General features: G+C 53.9%; 1 protein-coding gene across 1 annotated transcript in view; it reads left to right on the top strand.

Moving 5' to 3' along the window:
* Positions 1–6: 6 nt before the first annotated feature.
* EBF4 (EBF family member 4) overlaps positions 7–19,661 on the top strand; it is a 68,974-nt gene continuing 49,319 nt past the window's right edge. Inside the window, exons 1-7 of the mRNA XM_023220206.2 lie at positions 7–205; positions 710–831; positions 12,194–12,350; positions 12,604–12,667; positions 12,839–12,894; positions 14,568–14,641; positions 16,194–16,262. Coding sequence (XP_023075974.1) covers positions 203–205; positions 710–831; positions 12,194–12,350; positions 12,604–12,667; positions 12,839–12,894; positions 14,568–14,641; positions 16,194–16,262 — 545 coding nt within the window. The 5' untranslated portion in view covers positions 7–202. The remainder of the gene's footprint in view (positions 206–709; positions 832–12,193; positions 12,351–12,603; positions 12,668–12,838; positions 12,895–14,567; positions 14,642–16,193; positions 16,263–19,661) is intronic.

Here is a 19,661-nt window from a genome sequence, read left to right as displayed (position 1 = left end):
GCTGCTCCAGGTGCTGCCGCCCGGGGCTACGGCAGGGCCGGGACGCCGGGGCACGCGGGGCGCCGGCGGCGGCGGCGTCTGCTGGCCCGGCGCGGCCCCAGCCTTTCCCCGGGACGCGCGGCTGCTGCTGCTCCTGCCGCCGCTGCCGCCACTGTCGCCGCCGCCGCCGCCGAGCTCCGCGCCCGCAGCCTCCGCCTCCCGGATGGTAATCAGCGCCCCGCGCTGGCGCCGCGGGCGGGCGGGAGGTGGGGGCGGCGAGGGGGAAAGGGCGGGCAGCCCCGAGCCCCCGCCTTGCCCGAGGCAGTTCCCGGGGCGCTCGGGCCCCCCCTCCGACGACCGCGGCCCCGGGCAGCCGCCAGAGCGCGCCTCTGGGGCGCCTCCGCGCGGACCGGGTGCGGGCTCCGCTCCCCGCCCTCCCCGCCCCGCTCGCAGTCCGCCCGCCAGCGCTCAGGCCGCGGGGGAATCCCTCCATCTCCCCGCCCCGCGCCCCAGGAGGGGAGGGGACAGCGCCGGCGCCCGCGGACTTGCTTTCTCCGAGGGAGCGCCCAAGAGGCGAGCGCGCACTGAGCCGCCCGGACTCGGTGCTGCGCTGCTGGAGGCGCCTGGTGCCGTCGGGTCGGGCTGAACTAGACGCCTGCAGCCTCGGCGGGACCGGATCCCGGGCGGCGGGGGCGCCCACTCACTGCGCGCTCTCATGTTCCCTGCGCAGGAGGCTCTGCCCCGCGGCGGGCTGAACCTGAAGGAGGAGCCGCTGCTGCCCGCTGGCCTGGGCTCAGTGCGCTCCTGGATGCAGGGCGCGGGCATCCTGGACGCCAGCACCGCGGCGCAGAGGTAAGCACTGGGACCAGACCCGGTGCGCTCGGGTTGGACGGCTCCGCGCCGCCTCGGCTCAGCTTGTTGGAGCTGCTGGAGCCAGGGGCGGAAGGAGCCCTAACTCTGGACGGCCCCAGCGAGCTCCCCCGCCCACCCCGTCCGGAGCGCCTGTGCTGCCTCCTGAGGATGTGGGGCGGGCCGGGGCGGGGCTTCTGCCTCCACTCCAGGCTGTCCCGGCAGATTTATGACGGCCGCTCGCGGGTGCGGCGATGAACGCCACCCCAGCTGGGCCGTCTGTGCCTCTGAGAGAAGAGGCAGAGCTCCAAGCCATGACCCACAGCCACCGGCTGTCTAGGAACGTCCAGCCCCTCCTTCCTGGGCAGTCCCAGTGCCTCTCCTTGTCCAATTCCACAACTCTCTGTCAGGAAAGGCACGAAACCCAGCCCCCTTTTTCCTTTCCCACGCCCCTCAGAATTGGAGGATGGGGGTATGCAGAGCCAGAGAAGCAGCTGGGGGCTGGACAGTGGCAAAGAGATGAGGTGGTCTCATCTCATCAGTCGGTCTGGCTGGACTGATTGGCCTGAGAACCGGGCAGGGCCCCTGCCTCTCCCTCAGGTGTTTTTCTGGTAGGTCCTGTGGAAGGCAGAGAGTCCCTGGGAACCTTGCACCCGCGCCCGTCTCCTCTGACTCCTTTGCAAGGGTCTGGGAACGTTAGTAGGGGATTGACTCCAGGATTTGAAGGCGAACTTTCAAAGTTTATTGACCTGCCCCCAAACCACCTGCACCTCTTGGCTTTTTGCACCTTCAGCGGTGACCATGGAGGGAGGCATTTAGGTATCCTACGGGGAGTCACTGTGGTTTAGGATTAGGGAGGTGCCAGCTCTGCTAACAGCTGGGACAAGGTTGGCACTGGGCTTCCTAGAAGTCTGAGCTGTTGCAGCAGCCCGAAGGGATTCTGAATGGGGGGCTTAGGGCAGACCGGGCCCACATTCACACCCAAGAGGACGCCTCAATCTCACCCTGTAACAGACAGACACCGCGCTTCATGCGCAAACTGAAGCACGTCCTTTCCTGGCCGTCAGGAGGGAACGCTGCGGGGCTCTGGAGCTGATCTCTTCCGGAAGAGAAAGGGTCTTGTGGATGAATTAATTTCCAAAAGTTTTACAAGGGATATAGCTATATTCCAGAAAAATTGGAAAATAAAAATTTAGTCCCTTCTCTCTAATAGTACTACTGTCAACATTTTAGTGTATTTCCTTGCTATTTTTCTTTCCATTAACTTGTATTTTCCTGTGCTATGCTTACAATTCCACCTCCTGCCTGATCTTCTGCTGGTTCTGGCTTTTTGTTCAATTTGAGATGGTCAGTTTCTTAACATGGCCCCCTCTTTATCCCCACCACCTGCGGTGTGGCGAGAGCTCTTTGTAAGAGTGGATGAGGAGTGCTGACAGGGGCCTCTGGGAGTTAAGTTTCCATTTCTTTCCCTCTGTGCCTACCCAGAGGCAGGTCTGATGAAGGGGAAGCAAATGTGAAGGAGGCATTGCCCTTGGAGTCTGTGTGGGGTTCAGAGCATGGGCCACAGCAGTGGTGTCTGCACATAGTGGGGCTGAGTGGGCTTGAGGTGTCCAGTAGGAGTTCCCACATTGTGAGGGCCACATTGCTGGGATGCAGAGGGCTTCCGCAATGTGAACAGGGGCTTTCTTGAGGCTCGGTCTGCAAGTTTGGAGACTTCTCTGTCTCAGGACATAGACTGGGAGCCCCCACTCACTTTGTTGTTCAGCTGACTCTCTTCCCAATCCCAGAGGGAGCCGCTTCATCCTTCCTTCCCACTCTTCCTCGTGTTGTCTGTTATCACTCCGGTTGTATCTTGTTCCTCAGTCAGTCCTCTGTGCAGGTCTTCTCATCCCAAAACAGCAGCAATGAAAATTCCTCCCCCTGACCCTGCCCCTGCCTTCATCCGCTGCCTGGTTTCTCTCCCTCTCATCTCTGAGAAACTTTCATGGAAGCGCTCTCCCAAAAGGCTCCCTGGGATCCGAGAGTTGGCTTTGACACCTTCCTCAGCCTCACCCCACAGTTGCCTGGTTGTCCAGGCTTAGGAATGTTCCTTTCTGTGTCCTAGTCCCAATCTCAGTGCCCTCCGCCACCGCTTTTAGCAATGAAACCCCCTGGCCCTCCACCCACTTCCTCCCTGGCTTGAAAGTTAATTGCACCCTGGTTACCACCTCAGCCTCCTGGCCCAGTGCCTAGCCCCAGCCATTCACCACTCCCCTAAAACCGTCTTCCCTGCATTGGGGACCAAAGCAGTATTTCCAAAGTACTTTTTTCTGGTCATGTCTCTCTCTGATTACAAATAAAGTGACCAGGCTGGGCATGGTGGCTCACACCTGTAATTCCAGCACTTTGGGAGGCGGAGGTAGGCGTTCACTTGAGATCAGGAGTTCGAGACCAGCCTAGCCAACAGTAGAGAGCATCATCTCTACTAATAATGCAAAAATAAACCAGGCGTGGTGAAGCATGCCTGTAGTCCCAGCTACTTGGGAGGCTGGGGTGGGAGGATTGCTTGAGCCTGGGAGGCAGAGGCTTCAGTAAGCCAAGATCGCACCACTGCACTCCAGCCTGGGCAGCAGAGTGAAACTGTGCCTTAAAAATAAATAAGTAGGCCGGGTGCGGTGGCTCAAGCCTGTAATCCCAGCACTTTGGGAGGCTGAGACGGGCGGATCACAAGCTCAGGAGATGGAGACCATCCTGGCTAACATGGTGAAACCCTGTCTCTACTAAAAAATACAAAAAAAATTAGCCAGGCTAGGTGGCGGGCACCTGTAGTCCCAGCTGCTCAGGAGGCTGAGGGAGGAGAATGGTGTGAACCTGGGAGGCGGAACTTGCAGTGAGCTGAGATCAGCCACTGCACTCCAGCCTGGGTGACAGAGCGAGACTCTGTCTCAAAAAATGAATAAATAAATAAATAAAATAAAATAAAGTGACCAACCCCCAAGCCCCACTGCTTCCTCATGGATATCTCCAACATTCAAGGCCTATCATGGTCTGACTCCAGTCTTCCTCCCCAGCCTCCTCTGCATGATACTTGGCAGGCAGTGGATACTTGGAGAATTAGCTGCACCTCCAGTTAAGTGCTGTGGTCTATTGAAACAGTCCCTCTGCCCTCAGCACCTGCACGTCCCCTGGATTAAGTCTCACCAGCCTCAGGACTCCCTCCCGTACCCACCGAGCCCAGCACCTGCTCTTTCTGTGCCCTCCTACCATGCCCAGGGCAGTGGTTTTAGTGCTGCCTACGAATGCTTACCATAGGCCAGCATCTGCTGTCCTCTGCCTGTCCCGGTCCTCCTTGCCCTGCCAGCTGGGGCCTTCCCTTAAGGCAAGGGTAGCGGTCTGTTCATCCTTGTGTCCACAGCACCTGGGGCAGGCTCAAGCAGTCCATGCGGGGTGGGGGTGATGACAGTCTGCCAGAGGAAGCAGGAATGTTTCCCAGAGGGCTCGCAAGTCCCCTTGTGTTGGGCTCCCCTCTTGACTTTAGAAGACTCCAGGTTCTACCTGACCCAGGAATCAGCTACTGGAGCAGCTTCTCCTGCTCAGTTCTACAGCTTGGCTTTTACAATAATGCCAAGATTTTACAGAAAGTGAGTGGGGAGGAAAAGGCCCAGAAGGCCTGCTAAGATGAGTGAGAGAGGCTCTGCCAACAGGAAGGAAAGGTCTGAGAAAAAGAGGGGTAGGGAGAGCAGATGGGCTGCATACCCTTAAACTGGAGGCAATGGGGATGGAAAGGCTGGTGGAGAGGGCTGCCCTCTCCCTCCCAAGGTCTTCCTACCAGGGAAGTCTGCACAAGGACCCCTGCCCCTGCCCTGAGCCAACAGGACTTTATCTCTGAGATCCATTTGCCCAGCCCCAGCCCCAGCCCATCTTCCCCTGACTCCCCTGAAGACCCAAGTCTTCCTGCTGGCACACTCAGCACAGAAGTAGCTCTCCTTTCCTTCTGATATGCTTCCCAGTCTGGGGAGACCTCTGGAGGGCCCAGGCCAGGCCTCCCCCTGGAGGAGACCCCTGGAGGACCCAGGCCAGCCCTCCCACTGGAGCTGGTCCCAGCACACTAGCAGGGCCCCGGAGAGGGAGGCCAGCTGGGGCTGCCTTTCCTGTAAGCAGCTGCAGGCTAGCATCCCTGCTAGGAAATGCTTTTGTTTGCTTTAATAATTCATAGCCGATCCTCAGCCTGGGACCTGGCAGGCAGGCCTGTGGGTGGGTGGCGAGAGGGTGGGCAGAGAGCAGTGGAGTGGGGCGCTTTAGGTAGAATTGAGGGCCAAAGGAAGAGGGGGAGAGCAGGCCTGTGAGATCCTTCCCGCTTCCTCTCCACCCCCTTCAGGGACTTTGGTCACTGTACCAATTTCCTGGGGCAGGTGTGCTGGGGCAGTGGGAAGAGGGAATAGGGACCCCCCCCAGACCCAAACCTCATCTCCAGCAGGACCATCTGGACACAGGCTCTGGGCAGCTCTCTGCAGCCACCAGGTCCTCCCTGTGCAAGCATTGTTGAGGTGGGTGTGCCCCACTGAGCTGCTGCTTTTATCTTCCCCAGTCTGCAGCATGGCCAGGGGTTGGCATGTCAGGGGCTGGGGCTGGGCAGGGCCAGGCCAATAGATCTTGTCTGGGGCATTAATGCCAGGCCCAGCTTGATTGTCATCAGCAGTCCCGGGGTCCAGAGGATGCCTTCAGGGGAGAGTGGGGCCCAACGGGATGCTTGGAGGAAGGGGGGATGTAGAGGAAAGGGGCTGATGGAGCCCTGTCAGGATGGGGCTAAGAAGAGCCGCACTTGGCAGAGAGAGACTTTGGGGAAATCTGTGGAAAGGGATGAGATGCAGGAGTCATACTCTTTTTGCTCCTTCCACTTCCTGGGATGAAGGGTGTCAACAAGGAGCCTCCCCCTATTACTGATGAAAGTAGGGCTTGTCCCCTGTAGCCCCAGCATCCCAGACTCAAAGACAAGTTAGGCTCAGGCCAAGGCACAGCTCAAAACCTTGAGTTATCAAGGCAGCCAAGAGTTAGGATTTGGTGGGGAGAAGGGAAGGCAAGAGGCCTGGAGGTGCCTCTGAGAGGAGGCTAAGGCTCCAGGCTCGGTCATTTGTCCTCTGTGGGATTTGAGCTGGCTGTGGCTAAATTGCTCACATTTATAACAAGCATGTAGTCAAGGATGTGAAGAGCCATGAGTAGCCTTGGGAAGAGAGAACAGAGACTGTGAGGGGGGCTTTGTCTGTACCAGACAGTTATGCTGTGTCAGGGGTGAGCAGCTGCCGTGAGAAGGGCCCCGGAGTGTCCTGCTCAGCCCTGCAAAGGAGCATCTCCCAGGACCTGCTGGGCAGCCCCAGCAATAGCAGTCAGACACCTCTGCAGCTTCCCGCTTCTCCCCACAGTCATCTGCGTACACTCTGGAGCACAGTCTACCTGAATGGCCTAGGCTGTGAAGGTCAGATTGCCCTTGGTATTGGCTTGAACCTGGATTCTTAACAGTGCTTAGGAAGTCCATGCTCACTACAAAGCATGTTGACTCTGACCAAAATGCATCTGTGCAACGTAAATCTTTTTTGGTGTCTCAATCTCCTTTAATTTTCGGCCTATTTAAGAACGAAAGATGGGAAGGAGGTGAGTGGGGCACGGTGGAAATACAAAAATGAGCATATTCTCTTCCCAAATCTGGGTTCTTTAGTGCAGGAGCAAATGTCCCACTGCCTCAGGACACTCTGGAGTTGAGAAGAAAGTGTTTTGAACATTGTGCTTGAAACAATCTTTTTAAGAAAGCGAGGAAATGTATAATTCATTTTGCAGTCTTGCAAAAGTGGTTAATGTGGCTGATTTTGTCACTCAGCTGCATTTCTCTGGAAAAGGCGCTTATGTGGCATGGTTTGTTCGCTAATGATGCTAAGTGAATAAGCTGTTTCTGAATTACGGGCGCCAGCGTTACATGTGCCAGGTGAGGCAGTTCTTACTTGTATTTGTCGTAAACTGATACCTGCCAAGCTGCACTCAGACCTTTGGGGCTGTAGCTTTACTGGCATCCATCATACCTCAGGCCTCTGAATGGCTGGCAGTTGGTACCCACCCACATTCCCTCAGGACCCTTGGTCAAGGGTCTGCCTCCTCCGCTGTTATCTGCTTCCCTTTGCTTGAGGACTTGCTCAGGCTACCAGAGCCTGCTCTGCCCACTTGCACAGCAGCCCAGAAGTACCTGAGAAGTAACAGCCCTAGAAGCCCTCCACCAGTGACTGACTAGAGTTGGTGGATAAATACCCCAGCTCCCTCACCCATCCCTCTGGTTGGATAATGCTGAGACATACATTCCATGCTGTTTCCAGAGTTCCCCATGGGATGGAGCTCCAGGTGCGCACAGTGTGGACTTGTTGAAAATGCACCCTCTATAGGCTGCCTTCTCATCTTTGTCTCACCCCCAAACCCCAGTGTTTCCAAATCACTGCCCAGATACACTGTTGGTACCTCCACTCCCTTGCTGTGTGAGTTTCTTGCTTATCCAGCATGGGGTCAATTAGGAGAAGGAGGCACCGTCCACACCTGCCTCTGTTGCTCTCGAGCCCTATTCCCTGCAACGTGCTGTTCCTTGTGTCCTTCTCTGTCTCTTGTTCATAGGAAGTATCCTTTACTCATCTTGCCTTGAGCTTCTCCAAGCCTGGCAGGCTATGAACAGGGTGAACTGGAGACATTCCCAGGCAAGGAGCAGCCTCATGTGCGCTGCAGGGCTCTTGCCCACTCCGCAGTCCTCCTCTGGTTGGAAGGGGCTGGGGCTGTCATTAACACTGCCCTGTTGTTGTCCACTGCACGGATCTTTTCCTGAAGCTGTAAACTAACCAGTGCTGCTCCACCGGTGGGTGTGAGCCTGGGAGGATGAGTGTGCTTCAGACCCACTGAGCCGTGCTGGGAAAGGGCAGGATGCCGCTCTAGGCTGCCTCGGGGCAGTGGACTGAGACCAAACCTACTATGGGGCAGGGCACAGGCATGCAAAGCAGGGAAGCCCCTTCATGCCCCCAACTGGCAGGAGATGCTGGCCCAGAGACCCCAGGGGAACCTGCTGTCTTCCCCCTCCCTGGGTCCCTGTGCCCTCGCTCCTGTGTAATCCCCTCCTGCAGGGATGCTGAACCCTGTGAAGGAAGCTTGGCTTGGGGCTTATGCCAGGCTTCCCAGGTCTGGTCCTCAGCAGCCTGTCAGAAGCTGGGGGGCTTCCAGGACCCAGGAATGGCTGATATTTGGGTGGGACAGGAAGCTCAAGCCAGCATCTTTGATTTATGCTGTACTAGTCTGGAATTTGGCCTGAGCACTTGCAGGGTGTCTGTGTAGAAAGGGCATGTCCAGTGGTCTGGGAGATTCTGTTCTCGGCACCCACCACTCCTCTGGCAAGGCCTCCTTTTCTCTCTACAGCCTCCCTCCCCGCTGCCTGAGAGCCTTCCAGGCCCCTTCGCTGGGCTGGATGACAGGATAAAAAGCCACAGGGACCTGGGGTTGCTTCACAAACCCACCTCCTCTGACCTTCTCTCCCACTAGGTGGTCCTGGAACCCATCCCCAGTGGAGTTCAAGTTAAGCTGGTCCTGGGAGCAGGAGGGAGGAGCTCAGGGTTGAGGCCTTATTAGCATATTCATCAGCAGTAATCAGGGCCCCGCTGTGATCGAAAGCCCTCTTAGGGCTTCCCTGCCTCTTGCTGGCTGGGGAGCGGGTGAGGGGCTATCAAGGCCTCAACTTGAAAGGACTGCAGCCTGAGGGCGAGGGGGTGGAGGGAGCAGGGAAGGCTGGAGGGACAGTGAATTCCCTAGGGAAAGGAGCATCTGTAAAAAGAATCTGTGGTCAGAAAGAAAGGTGCCGAGCAGAGCAGTGGCTCAAGCCTATAATCCCAGCACTTTGGGAGGCCAAGGCAGGAGGATCGCTGGAGCCCAAGAGTTCAAGATCAGTCTGGACAACATAGTGAGACCCCATCTTTCCAAAATTAATTAGCTGGGCGTGGTGGCTTATGTCTGTAGTCCCAGCTACTCAGAAGGCTGAGGTAGGAGGATCATGTGAGCCTAGGAGGTTGAGGCTGCAGTGAGCTATAATTGTGCTGTCGCACTCCAGCCTGGGTGACAGAGCAAGATCCTGTCTCAAAAAAAAAAAAAAAAAAATGGTATTGGAGGTCCCCCCCTCCATCTTGATCAGGGACAAGAAGACTTATAGCTTCTACCTCCTAAGTCAGCATTTCATGTGGACCACTGAGGGAGGCTCCGGGGCAAGCTTTCAAGAGGAGGAAACATTTTCATTTTATTATTTATTATAATTTGTATGTGTAAAGCAATAGCAAGTGCCTCATGCCCATGACATCCCAGATGTTATGGCTTAACATGAAGTCAAGTAAAAGAATAAATGGATTTGAAGTTATATGAAGAAAAATAGTCAGTAGTGGTGACTGTGGCAGCCATTGTCACAGAGCATGCTCATGATGGGCATGTGGGCAAGCTGACCTAAGTGGCCCTCAAGGCAGTTCCCCATCCTCTTTGCTCCCCTGCATCCCTGCAACAGTCTCTCACTTGTCCTCCACACTGCACCCTCCTTTCCCCCATAGCATCTTTAAGCCTTGCCTGGCTTCAGAACTTCCTAGTGGCCTTTAGTCATGTTTCCCAAGCCATGACCCTCAACAAAAGTGCTCCGTAGCCAAGCAAGCAGGGTGTGTTATTTGGCGAGGCGTAGTGGTTGGCACCTGTAATCCCAGCACTTTGGGAGGCCAAGATGGGAGAAAGCTGGAACCCAGAAGTTCGAGTCCAGCCTGGGCAACATATGGAGACCTCATCTCTACAAAAAGTAAACAAAATTATCCAGGCATGGTGGTGCGTGCCTGTAGTCCCAGCTAGTCAGGAGGCTGAGGTAGGAGGATTGTCTAAGCCCCAGAGGTTGAGGCTACAGTGAGCTGAGATCACACCACTGCACTCCAGCCTGGACAACAGAGCAAAACCCTGTCTAAAAAAAAAAAAAAAGTTACTCCAAGCTGGGCATGGTGGCTCACGCCTGTAACCCCAGCTCTTTGGGAGGCTGAGGCAGGAGGATTGCTTAAGTCTAGGAGTTCAAGGTTGCAGTGAGCTATGATCACGCCACTGCACTTCAGCCCGGATGACAGAGCAAAACCCTGTCTCAAAAAAATTATTCCATATTGGGCGTGGTGGCTCATGCCTGTAATCACAGCACTTTGGGAGGCCAAGGCAGGAGGATCATTTGAGCCCAGGAGTTCAATACCAGTCTGAACAACATGGCGAAACCCCGTCTTTACAAAAAAATTTTAAAAATTTAGCCGGGTCTGGAGTCACCTCTAGTCCCACCTCCTTGGAGGACTGAGGCAGGAGGATCATTTGAGCCAGTAGGTCGAAGCTGCAGTGAGCCGTGATTGCACCCTGCACTCCAGCCTGCATGACAGAGTGAGATCCTGCCTTGAAGAAAAAAAGACGGGGCAGATCTTGAGTCCAAGTCTCTCTGTCTTCAAATTTGTATCTTAAAAAAAAAAAAAAAAAAAAAAAAAAAACGGACTCCAAAACTTAGCAACTTAAGACAACAAATATTTATTATCACACAATTTCTGAGGTCAGAAATAAGGAAGCAGACTAGCCTGGTGGTTCTGGATCAGAGCCTCTCATGAGGCTGCAGCAAGATGAGAGCTGGGGCCACGGTTGTCTGAAGGACTGACTGAGGCGGGTGAATCTGCTTCCAAGGTTGCTCATGCTGGCAAGTCAGGGCTGGCTATTGGCAGGAGGCCTCAGTTCTTCTCCCTGTGGACCTCTCCACAGGGCTACTTGAGTGTCCTCAAGACATGGCAGTTGGCTTCCCCCTGAATCACTAATCCAAAAGAGAGAACAAGGCAGAAGCTGCAGTGCTTTCATGATCTAACCTTGGAAGTTATATGCTATTACTCCTGCCATAGTCTACTGGCCCCACAGGCCAATCCCAACACAATACAAGAGGGGGCTAACTAAGGGCATGAATCCCAGGCAGTGGGGATCACTGGGAACCATCTTGTAGACTGGCTCCCACTCGTGCAGAGCACCAGCCCTAGCCAACTCAAGCAGGGGCCATTCCTGGAGGGTGTCCCAGGCCCCCCCAAATACACCCATGTCTGTGGCCACAGCACCCTTTTCTCCAGGGAGGCTCTGGAGCCATGAGAGATCTAAGGAACACACTTTGGAAGGCCGTGGCTCAGAGAAGAGAATCTAACCCCTTCCCCCGGAGTCTGTGTCCCTTCATGATCTGGCACAAACTTCCAGTACAAACTTTCTTTCACTTCACATTTCGACACCTGCGGTACAGCAGCAGCCTCCACACATCCAGCCATTCCTTATGCTGTTTATTATGCCCTTTTCCTCGTTCACCTATTGAGCTCCTGTTTATTCCTCAAGGACTTAGGGAAAAGTCACCATTCCATGAAGCCTTCCCTTCATCTCCCATAAAAAGAATTAATATTTTCTTCCTTTGCTTCTCGAGTTTTTTGCATGGTGACATTTTTCGGGGGGCACCTGCCCCTTTGTCTGATATCGTACTTCTCTGTCTCTCTCCCCTCTTCCAGGCATTTGCCTCCAGCCCCAGTTGTTGCCGTGTGTCCAGTGCTTGGTGTATCATTGGGATGCAGGGGATATTTGGGGAAGAGGGAATCCCTTCCTCCTGCTCTCACCCTGGCCTTGCTTCTGGGCATGGTTTCTGATGAGCCAGGAGAGATCCTTTAGCAAGGCCAGATGAGAAATTCCTCCTGCCTAAAGGAGCCTGTGGTTGTCTGTCCCAAAGCCTGAAGGCGGTCCCTTTATATCTTGGGGGTGCTCCCCACCTTCAGCCAGGGCCCAGGCCAGGCAGACTAGTGGTCCTGAACCAGTTTGACGTCTGCAAGGGTCTGATGGACATCATCATTCCCCAGGCAACACCACAGGCTCATGACAGCCTCAGCCTGGGCTGGGGTTTAGTGAGATATCTGTTCTAGGGCCCCCTGGGTCTCCTTGAAGCCCTAAAGGGCAGTCACAAGAGCTTCTGGTGAGAAAGACGGATTGATTCATACTTTTGATTTTGGAGACTGGCCTTGCAAAATGTGCAGCCTAGGGAAAAGCCTGGGAGGTAGGCTGACAGGGTCTCCTCCTTTGCAGTCACCACTGTGCCTCTTGTTTTCCAGGGGGCAGGCTGGGGTGCCCTCAGTGCTGAGAGACCTCTATCTGGAAACGAGATGGCCCTGGTCAGGCTGGAAAGGGCCTGTCTAGTTGGATTAAACTCTTGGCATCTTGGAGCCATGTCCTGGCCAGCATGCCTGCCTGGCCCGAGGCACTGGAGTCTTTCTCACTGGGGGGCCCTTCCAGTGGTTTCCTAGCTCTTTTCCTCCCACAGTGGCGTGGGTCTGGCACGAGCACATTTTGAGAAGCAGCCTCCCTCCAACCTCAGGAAATCCAACTTCTTCCACTTCGTGCTGGCCATGTACGACCGTCAGGGGCAGCCCGTGGAGGTGGAGCGCACAGCCTTCATCGACTTTGTGGAAAAGGACCGAGTGAGAGGCTCGTGGGCTTGGCTGGGACTGGCCCTGGGAGGGAACCCACAACCACACACACACGCACCCAGGCACGTGCACACACACACACACACACACACACACACACACACACACTGGGGCAGATGAATGGATGGATGCTGGCTGAGTGGCTGGAAGGGTGGGAAAGAAGTTGGGGTTAGGAGAAGGGGGTGGGCGAGGGAGGCTGGAGGATCCCTGAGCACCCGAGCATCCTCCCATCTTGTCCCTGCAGGAGCCCGGGGCGGAAAAGACTAACAATGGGATCCACTACCGCCTCCGACTGGTGTATAACAATGGTAAGTGGAGACCCCTGCCCTGCCTGGCCCTGCCGCTGAAGTCTGGGCACTGCAGCATCATGCAACACCTAATGCCCCACGTGCCAAGCCTGGGGAGGGTGTGATGTGGTCTGATCATTGAGGCTGCCTGTGCTCCCCTGGCAGCAAGCCCTCTCCGTCTTCCCATCCTAGGACTTCGGACAGAGCAAGACCTCTATGTGCGTCTCATCGATTCCATGTCCAAGCAGGTGAGTCAGAGCAGGGGGTGCTGAGGCCCATCCCACTCTCTTTCCGGACCCTGCCCCCCTCTGGTCTGAGTGAGCCTCCTTGTTCCTGCCTCATCTCCCTATGCCCTCCGTCCCCATCAGCCTAGCTCCCCCAGTTCCCACCCCAGCCTGTGCCGGAGGGTGTGTGGCTCTTGCCCTCTGTTCTAGAAAAGACAATATTTGTGCAAAAACCCTGGCTTGGGTCATGTTTCTTAGCAGCCCAGCTTTAGATGGGAACTCAGGTGCAGGTAGTTCATTTGGGGAGCTAGGAAGGGCTGCCAGGAGCAGGGGAGGGAGGCAGGCTGGACAGAAAACTGCACAGGGAGCTCTGGAGGAGGCACCAGACATATCCCCCCTCGAAGCAAATACCAGGATTTTGTACCCCGTATCAATTAGTCATTGGCTGGGAACCACTCCTAAGGGTAGCACGTAACCTCCCAGACATTTTCAGACCAGGCAGTTCCTATCCACTGAGAGCAGTTCTCAGGAGGAAGCCCTCTGCAGCAGACATCAGCCACAGCCACGGGAAGGTGCACGTGTCCAGTAAAGGGGATGTGGGCACAGCCCCGAGAATTTCCACTGCAGACCCTCAGCACCTTGCTGATGTGACGGTCACGGAAAGGAGGTTCAGAGGCCAGCATAAGGAGCTGGAGGAAACTGAAACCTGAATAGGCCCTGATGGAGTCTGCCAAGACAGGGCCCCAAATCTCAGGGCTTTTCAGAGAAGCTGTGCATACTGGCAAGGAGGGGGCTGAGTCTCAAAATGGGCCAGATTAGTGGGCTAGGAATGCAAGGTGGAGATTTGGGCTTCCTACACAGGCAGGGTCTTTTGGCAGCCTCCACCCAATCCCAGGGCAGAGGGAAGAATGGTTTTTCTAGAATACCCATGGCCACTGGGCTGGGGGAGGCAGGCCAGGCAGTGCCCAGTGGAACTGTCGAGGGGATAGGTGTGGAAGGGGTTCGAGGAAGTCGACAGAGAGAGGGATCCCACAAACGGGGGAAGGCACAGAGGGTTATAAACTGGGGAGGCAGATTTGCAGTTAGGAAGCTCACTTCTTGCCTCTGGGCAGAGGGAGACTGGAAGACTGGTGAAGAGGTGATGCAGCAGTCCCAGGGGAAGACCAGGCCTGGGCTGGGGATGGTATAGGGGAAGAGGCGATAGGTATCTAGGGGGAAGAGGCAGCTGTGCAGCCCTCGGAGCTGACTGGGCTGGCAGGGATAGCTGAGAAGGACAACACTCATCAACAGAAGCAGAGATCCGCCAGGACATGGAGGATGCACACAGGAGGATGCTGGGGGAGGGGAGGGGCCTGGTGCTGGGTGGGCACAGGAGTATGTCTACCCACCAGCCACCTGACCTTGGTCCTGGAGCCCTCGGGAATCCCCTGCCCCAAGCAGAGCCAGCTCTGGAAAGAGCCGCCTGCAGACAGACAGAATCTGCAGACTTCATACCATTCTTGCCAGCCGGTGGTGGTCCGGTTTGGGAGGAGGGATTATCCTCCACGTGGGCAGCCCAGAGCAAGGCAGAGGGCGTGCTCTTCCCTGGGGCAGGGTCTCCCTGGGCCTAGGCTTGGGAGATGCCACGCCCGTCTGTGCTGCCACCTGCACCTGAGGAGCTTCCTTCCCCTCCAGCCTGTGCACCTCCCTCTCCCCAGGCTATCATCTATGAGGGGCAGGACAAGAACCCCGAAATGTGCCGAGTGCTGCTCACCCATGAGATCATGTGCAGGTGAGATGGCCATGTCACTTACACCTCGTCCCTCTGCCAAGGCGTTGCCGAGGACTCCACCCAGGCCCTGCCCCCTCGCCGCCCTTGCCCCTGGCTCCTCTCTGCTGCTGCTCCCTGGAGAAGCCTGGTGGCAGGTGATGAAGGGAGGGGTGAGGCCCCTGGGCACAGCGCTGGCTGAGGAGAGGGTCCTTGAGGCCCCATTAGCCTGGCCTGTTTATGTGGCTTCTCCGAGTGTTTTTGTAAGAGAGGCCTCCTGCCGCCACTGGGAAGCTTAGCTAATAAAGCTTAGGGGAGGGCTGCTGGGGATGTGGGAACAGGGCCTGGGAAGGCCTCTGGGATTAGCTGAGAAGCTAATCTTTGAGGAAATTTTGAACCCTAGGGCAGCTCTCTGGTGGGGCAGGGTGGGAGTGAGGGGGTGCACAGCTCTTGGCTCCCTTTTCCCCATTATCCAAGAACTTGGCATTTCTAGTAAGGTCTCCCCAGGAGATGCCAGTCATACAGGGTCCTCAGAGGCAGTTCCTGATGCATGGAAAAGAGAACAGGGTTCTGAAATCTGTGGTTGGTAGCCAGGCGCCTGTAATCCCAGCTACTTGGAAGGCTGAGGCAGGAGGATCGCATGAGCCCAGGAGTTCAAGGCTGCAGTGAGCTATGATTGCACCACTGCATTCTAGCCTGGGCGACAGATCCAGACCCTGTCTCTAAAAAAATTAATAAAGTAAAATAAACTTAAAATAAATAAATCTGTGGTCGGAACTGTGGCTACTCTTGGAAAGGGGAGTGACAAGGAAGAGGTATGACTGGCATCTGGGCTGCTGGCCACGCAGCACTTCTTGGTGTGGATGCTGCTTTCACTGGTAGATTCACTTTGTGGCCATTCATTGTCCAGGCACAGTGGCTCAAGCCTGTAATCCCAGCACTTTGGGAAGCCGAGGCGGGCGGATCACTTGAGGTCAGGAGTTCAAGACCAACCTGGTCAACATGGTGAAACCCTATCTCTACCAAAATTACAAAAATTAGCCAGGCATGGTGATGTACACCTGTAATCCCAGCTATGTTAGGAGGCTGAGGCACGAGAATTGCCTGAACTCAGGAGGCAGAGGTTGCAGTGAGCCAAGATCACGCCACTGTATTCCAGCCTGGGTGACAGAATGAGACTCTGTCTCAAAAAAAAAAAGAAAAAAAGATTCACTTTGTGGTCATTCATGAGCTCACTGTTTGAGCTCCTGTCTCTGCGTGGACTGTGTTTCCATAGAGAGAGACCCCGTAGGTGACCTGCCGCCTGCCCTTTCCTGAGTCCTCCAGGAATGAGGTATCTTTGGGGCAGGGCTCTCTGGCCAGCCTCAACCCCAGGCTAGGCTCTCAGGGTCCCTGCGGAGGAGCCACAGCCTTTCTTCCCCAAGGCCCTGGGAGTGAGCCCCTCCAGCCCAGGGATTCCACAACCGAGACAGGACATCAGCACCCTCAACTCAGGGCGCCCCCCACAACTCACACACTGTCATGGCTGCCTCCTTCCTTGGCTTCCGCCTTCCCTCCTTCCTTATCTTTCCTTCAGCCGGTGCTGTGACCGGAAGAGCTGTGGCAACCGGAATGAGACGCCCTCAGACCCCGTCATCATTGACAGGTACAGGCTCGGGGAGGGGGCCTGGAAGCTCAGAGGGGAGTGGGGGAGGGGTGGCTGTTTTCAACCGTGGAGCACCAAGGCTCAAGGAAGGAGCGGAGCAGCCAGCTCCCGGGGGTACCAGATTGGGTGGCTCTGAGCAGAGAGAGAAACTGCCAGGCACCAGGGAGCCTCCAGCCGTGGCCCCTGAGTGAGACACCTGGTGGCCAACTTTCTGGAGCTGCTTTCCCCAGCTCCCTAACAGAAAGAGCCGGGGAGGGCAGGAGGCTGAGACGGGGTGGGAAGGGAGGGGAGGAACCAGCACTCAAGGACGGGTTGCCTAGGTAGAGTGGCCGGCGTGGTCATGTCAGCAAAAACCGGGTTCAGGTTCCCAGTTCACCCCTGTGCTGCCTGACTTGACTTCTCTGAACATTCATTTCCTTCTCTGGAAAAGTGGGGAAAGAGCTGGTGGGTTTCAGTCACAGAGTTGTCAAGGTGATGTATGTGAAAGTGCATTTGCACAACATGATTTCTATTTCTTTATTTTCTTTTTTGTGTATTTGTTTTGTTTTATTGAGATAGGATCTCACTCTGTCACCCAGGCTAAAGTGCAGTGGTGTGGTCATGGCTCACTGCAGCCTCAATCTTCAAGGTTCCAGTGATCCTCCCACCTCAGCCTCCCAGGTAATTGGGACTACAAGCACACGCCTCCACGCCTGGCTAATTTTTTGTATTTTTTGTAGAGACCGGGTTTTGCCATATTGCCCAGGCTGGTCTTGAACTCCTGGGCTCAAGCAATCCGCCCACCTCGACCTTCCAAAGTGCTGGGGTTACAAACATGAGCCACTGTGTCTGGCCTACTTCTTTTTGAAGAGGAAATGCATAAATAAGGTACAAAATTCAAATGGTACGAAACAGTAATTAATGAAAAGTAAGTCTCCCTCCACCCCTATGTAGAGCATACTGTACATGTTTTTTTTTTTTTTTTGGTAACGATGTATTTTAGATATTCCATATAGGAACATAAGCCATATCTTATTCTCCTTTTAATAGAAAAAGCATTCATAGGTGCAAAAATTCAAGAAGTTTAAAAGGGTTTACAGCAAACTGTCTCCCACCTCTGTCTCCCAACCCATCCATTCTCCACCAAATAAGCTACCACTGTTACCATTTTCTGTTTTATCCTTCCTGAGACAGTTTGCACATATACAATAAAACAGTTATATGTTCTTTTTGTACCCTTTCCTTTTGTTTTTATAAAAATGGTGACAGTGGCTGGGTGCAGCGGCCCATGCCAGTAATCCCAACACTTTGGGAGGCTGAGGCAGGGAGATTGCTTGAGCTGGTGAGTTTGAGACCAGCCTGGCCAACAGGGTAAAATCCTGTCTCAACAAAAAATACACACACAAAAATTAGCTGGGCATGGTGGTGTACATCTGTGGTCCCAGCTACTCAGGAGGCTGAGGTGGGAGGATTGCCTGAGCCCAGGAGGTCTAGACTGCCGTGAGCTGTGATTGTGCCACTGCACTCCAGTCTGGGCAACAGAGTGAGATCCTGTCTAAAAAATAATAATAATAAAATTAAATTAAAATTAAAATGGTGGCGGGAAGCACAACTTTCAGCACCTTTCTTTTTGCTTGAAAAATTTAGATCTGGGAGTTTACATCAGGACACAAGAAGTCTCCTTATTCTTTTTTTGCCACTGCAAAATATTTCATTGTATGGGTATGCCATAATTTATTTAAAGAGTTGGCTATTGCTGGACATTTTGGTTGTTTTCATCCCTTTCAGGGATTTAAAAATGCTGCAGTGAATTACTTTGTTCGTGTGTCATTTCACACATGTGTAAATTTATATGAAGGCTATTGCTAAGTAGAATTGCTGGGACAAAGAATATGTGCATTTGTAGTTTTGATAGTTACTGCCAATTCGACCTCTATAAGGGTTATACCAATGGCATTGAAACCAGCAATTTTGAGAATGCCTATTCCTTACACTCTGGCCAATTAAGTATTAAGTATTTTTGTTTATTTGTTCAATCAACAATTCTTGAGCATCTACTCTGTGCCAAGATCTTTTCTATATGCTGTGGATTAAGCAATGACCAAAATAGACAAAAAGCCTTGTGTTCACGGGCTTACATTCTGGTGGGGGAAATAGACATTAACAAACTAAATGAGTAAAATGCATAGCATGTTAGATGGTGATAACAGCTAAGAAAAATAAAGCCATTGAGGAAGATCTGGGAGTGCCTAGGAAAGAAGGTTTGAAGCTTTAGGGTATTTAAGGTCTCACTGAAAAGACGACATTTGAGCTAAGACCTCAAGGAAGTAAGGGAGTGAGTGATGTATTTATGTATCTGGAGGAAGAATGTTCTCGGCAAGAGTGTGCCTGCTGTGTTTAAGGGACAACAAGGAGGCCCAGGTGGCTGGAGCAAGGAAGATAGTAGGAGGAAATGCTGTCAGAAATAATGAATGGGGCAGAGGAAGGCACGACCATGCAGGGTCTTATAGGCTGCATGTAGGCCACGCCTGTGGATCACTGTAAGGGCTTTGGCATGACATGGAAGCCATTGAGGAGTGTTGATAATGATAAGACCTGGCTTATATTATAGCAAGATCACTGTAGCGGCCATGTTGACAATGACCTGTACGAGGCAGGGAGATGAGTTAGGAAGCCAGTACAATAGCCCAGGTGAAGGATGATGGAAGCTGAGACTAGGGATGCTATAGGGGAGGTTGTAAGAAGCAGCTGCCTTCTGTGTACATTTCGTTTCATAGGCAGGACTGACAGGATTTGTTATGGAAGGAGAGAGAGAGAGAGTCAAAGATTCAAAGATGTCTCCAAGGTTTCTGACCTGATCAACTTAGAAGGATGGAGTTTCCTGAGAAAGGTGTGATTTGGGGAAGAGCAGGTTTTGGAGGAGAAAGATCTGGAGTTTGGTTTGAGCATGTTATGCTTATGATGTTCACTAAACATCCAAGTGAGGAGCTGAAAAAGCTGCCGAAAACATGAGGATGGGTCTCAAGACAAAGGTTCAGGCTGCAGATGTAAATTTGATTGAATGAAATCATCGAAGGGATCAGTATTGATAGCAAACAGAAGAGGCCTAAGAACTGAATCCTGGGGTGTCTAGTACTTAGAGGTTATTGAGACGTGGAACCAGCAAAGGAGAATGAGAAGAAATGAACAGTGAGGTAAGAGGGAAGTCAGGGGAGTATCATGTCCTGGAGCCAAGATAAGAAAATGTTCCAAGAAGGAGGCATCTGCATCGAGTGCTGCTCATGGATATGATAACAAAGACTAGGGACTGACCATTAGATTTAGCAATGAGGAGGATATTGGTGACTGCCACAGGAGCCACTTCAGTGGAGTGAAGAGGCAGAAGCCTGATAGGATTGTGTCTAAGAGAGAACAGCAGGA

The sequence above is a fragment of the Piliocolobus tephrosceles genome, chromosome 20 (genome assembly GCF_002776525.5).
Source record: "Piliocolobus tephrosceles isolate RC106 chromosome 20, ASM277652v3, whole genome shotgun sequence".
NCBI classification, from domain to species: Eukaryota; Metazoa; Chordata; class Mammalia; order Primates; family Cercopithecidae; genus Piliocolobus; species Piliocolobus tephrosceles.
Note: the sequence above shows the minus strand (reverse complement) of the source record. Positions and strands in the feature narration are given on the sequence as shown.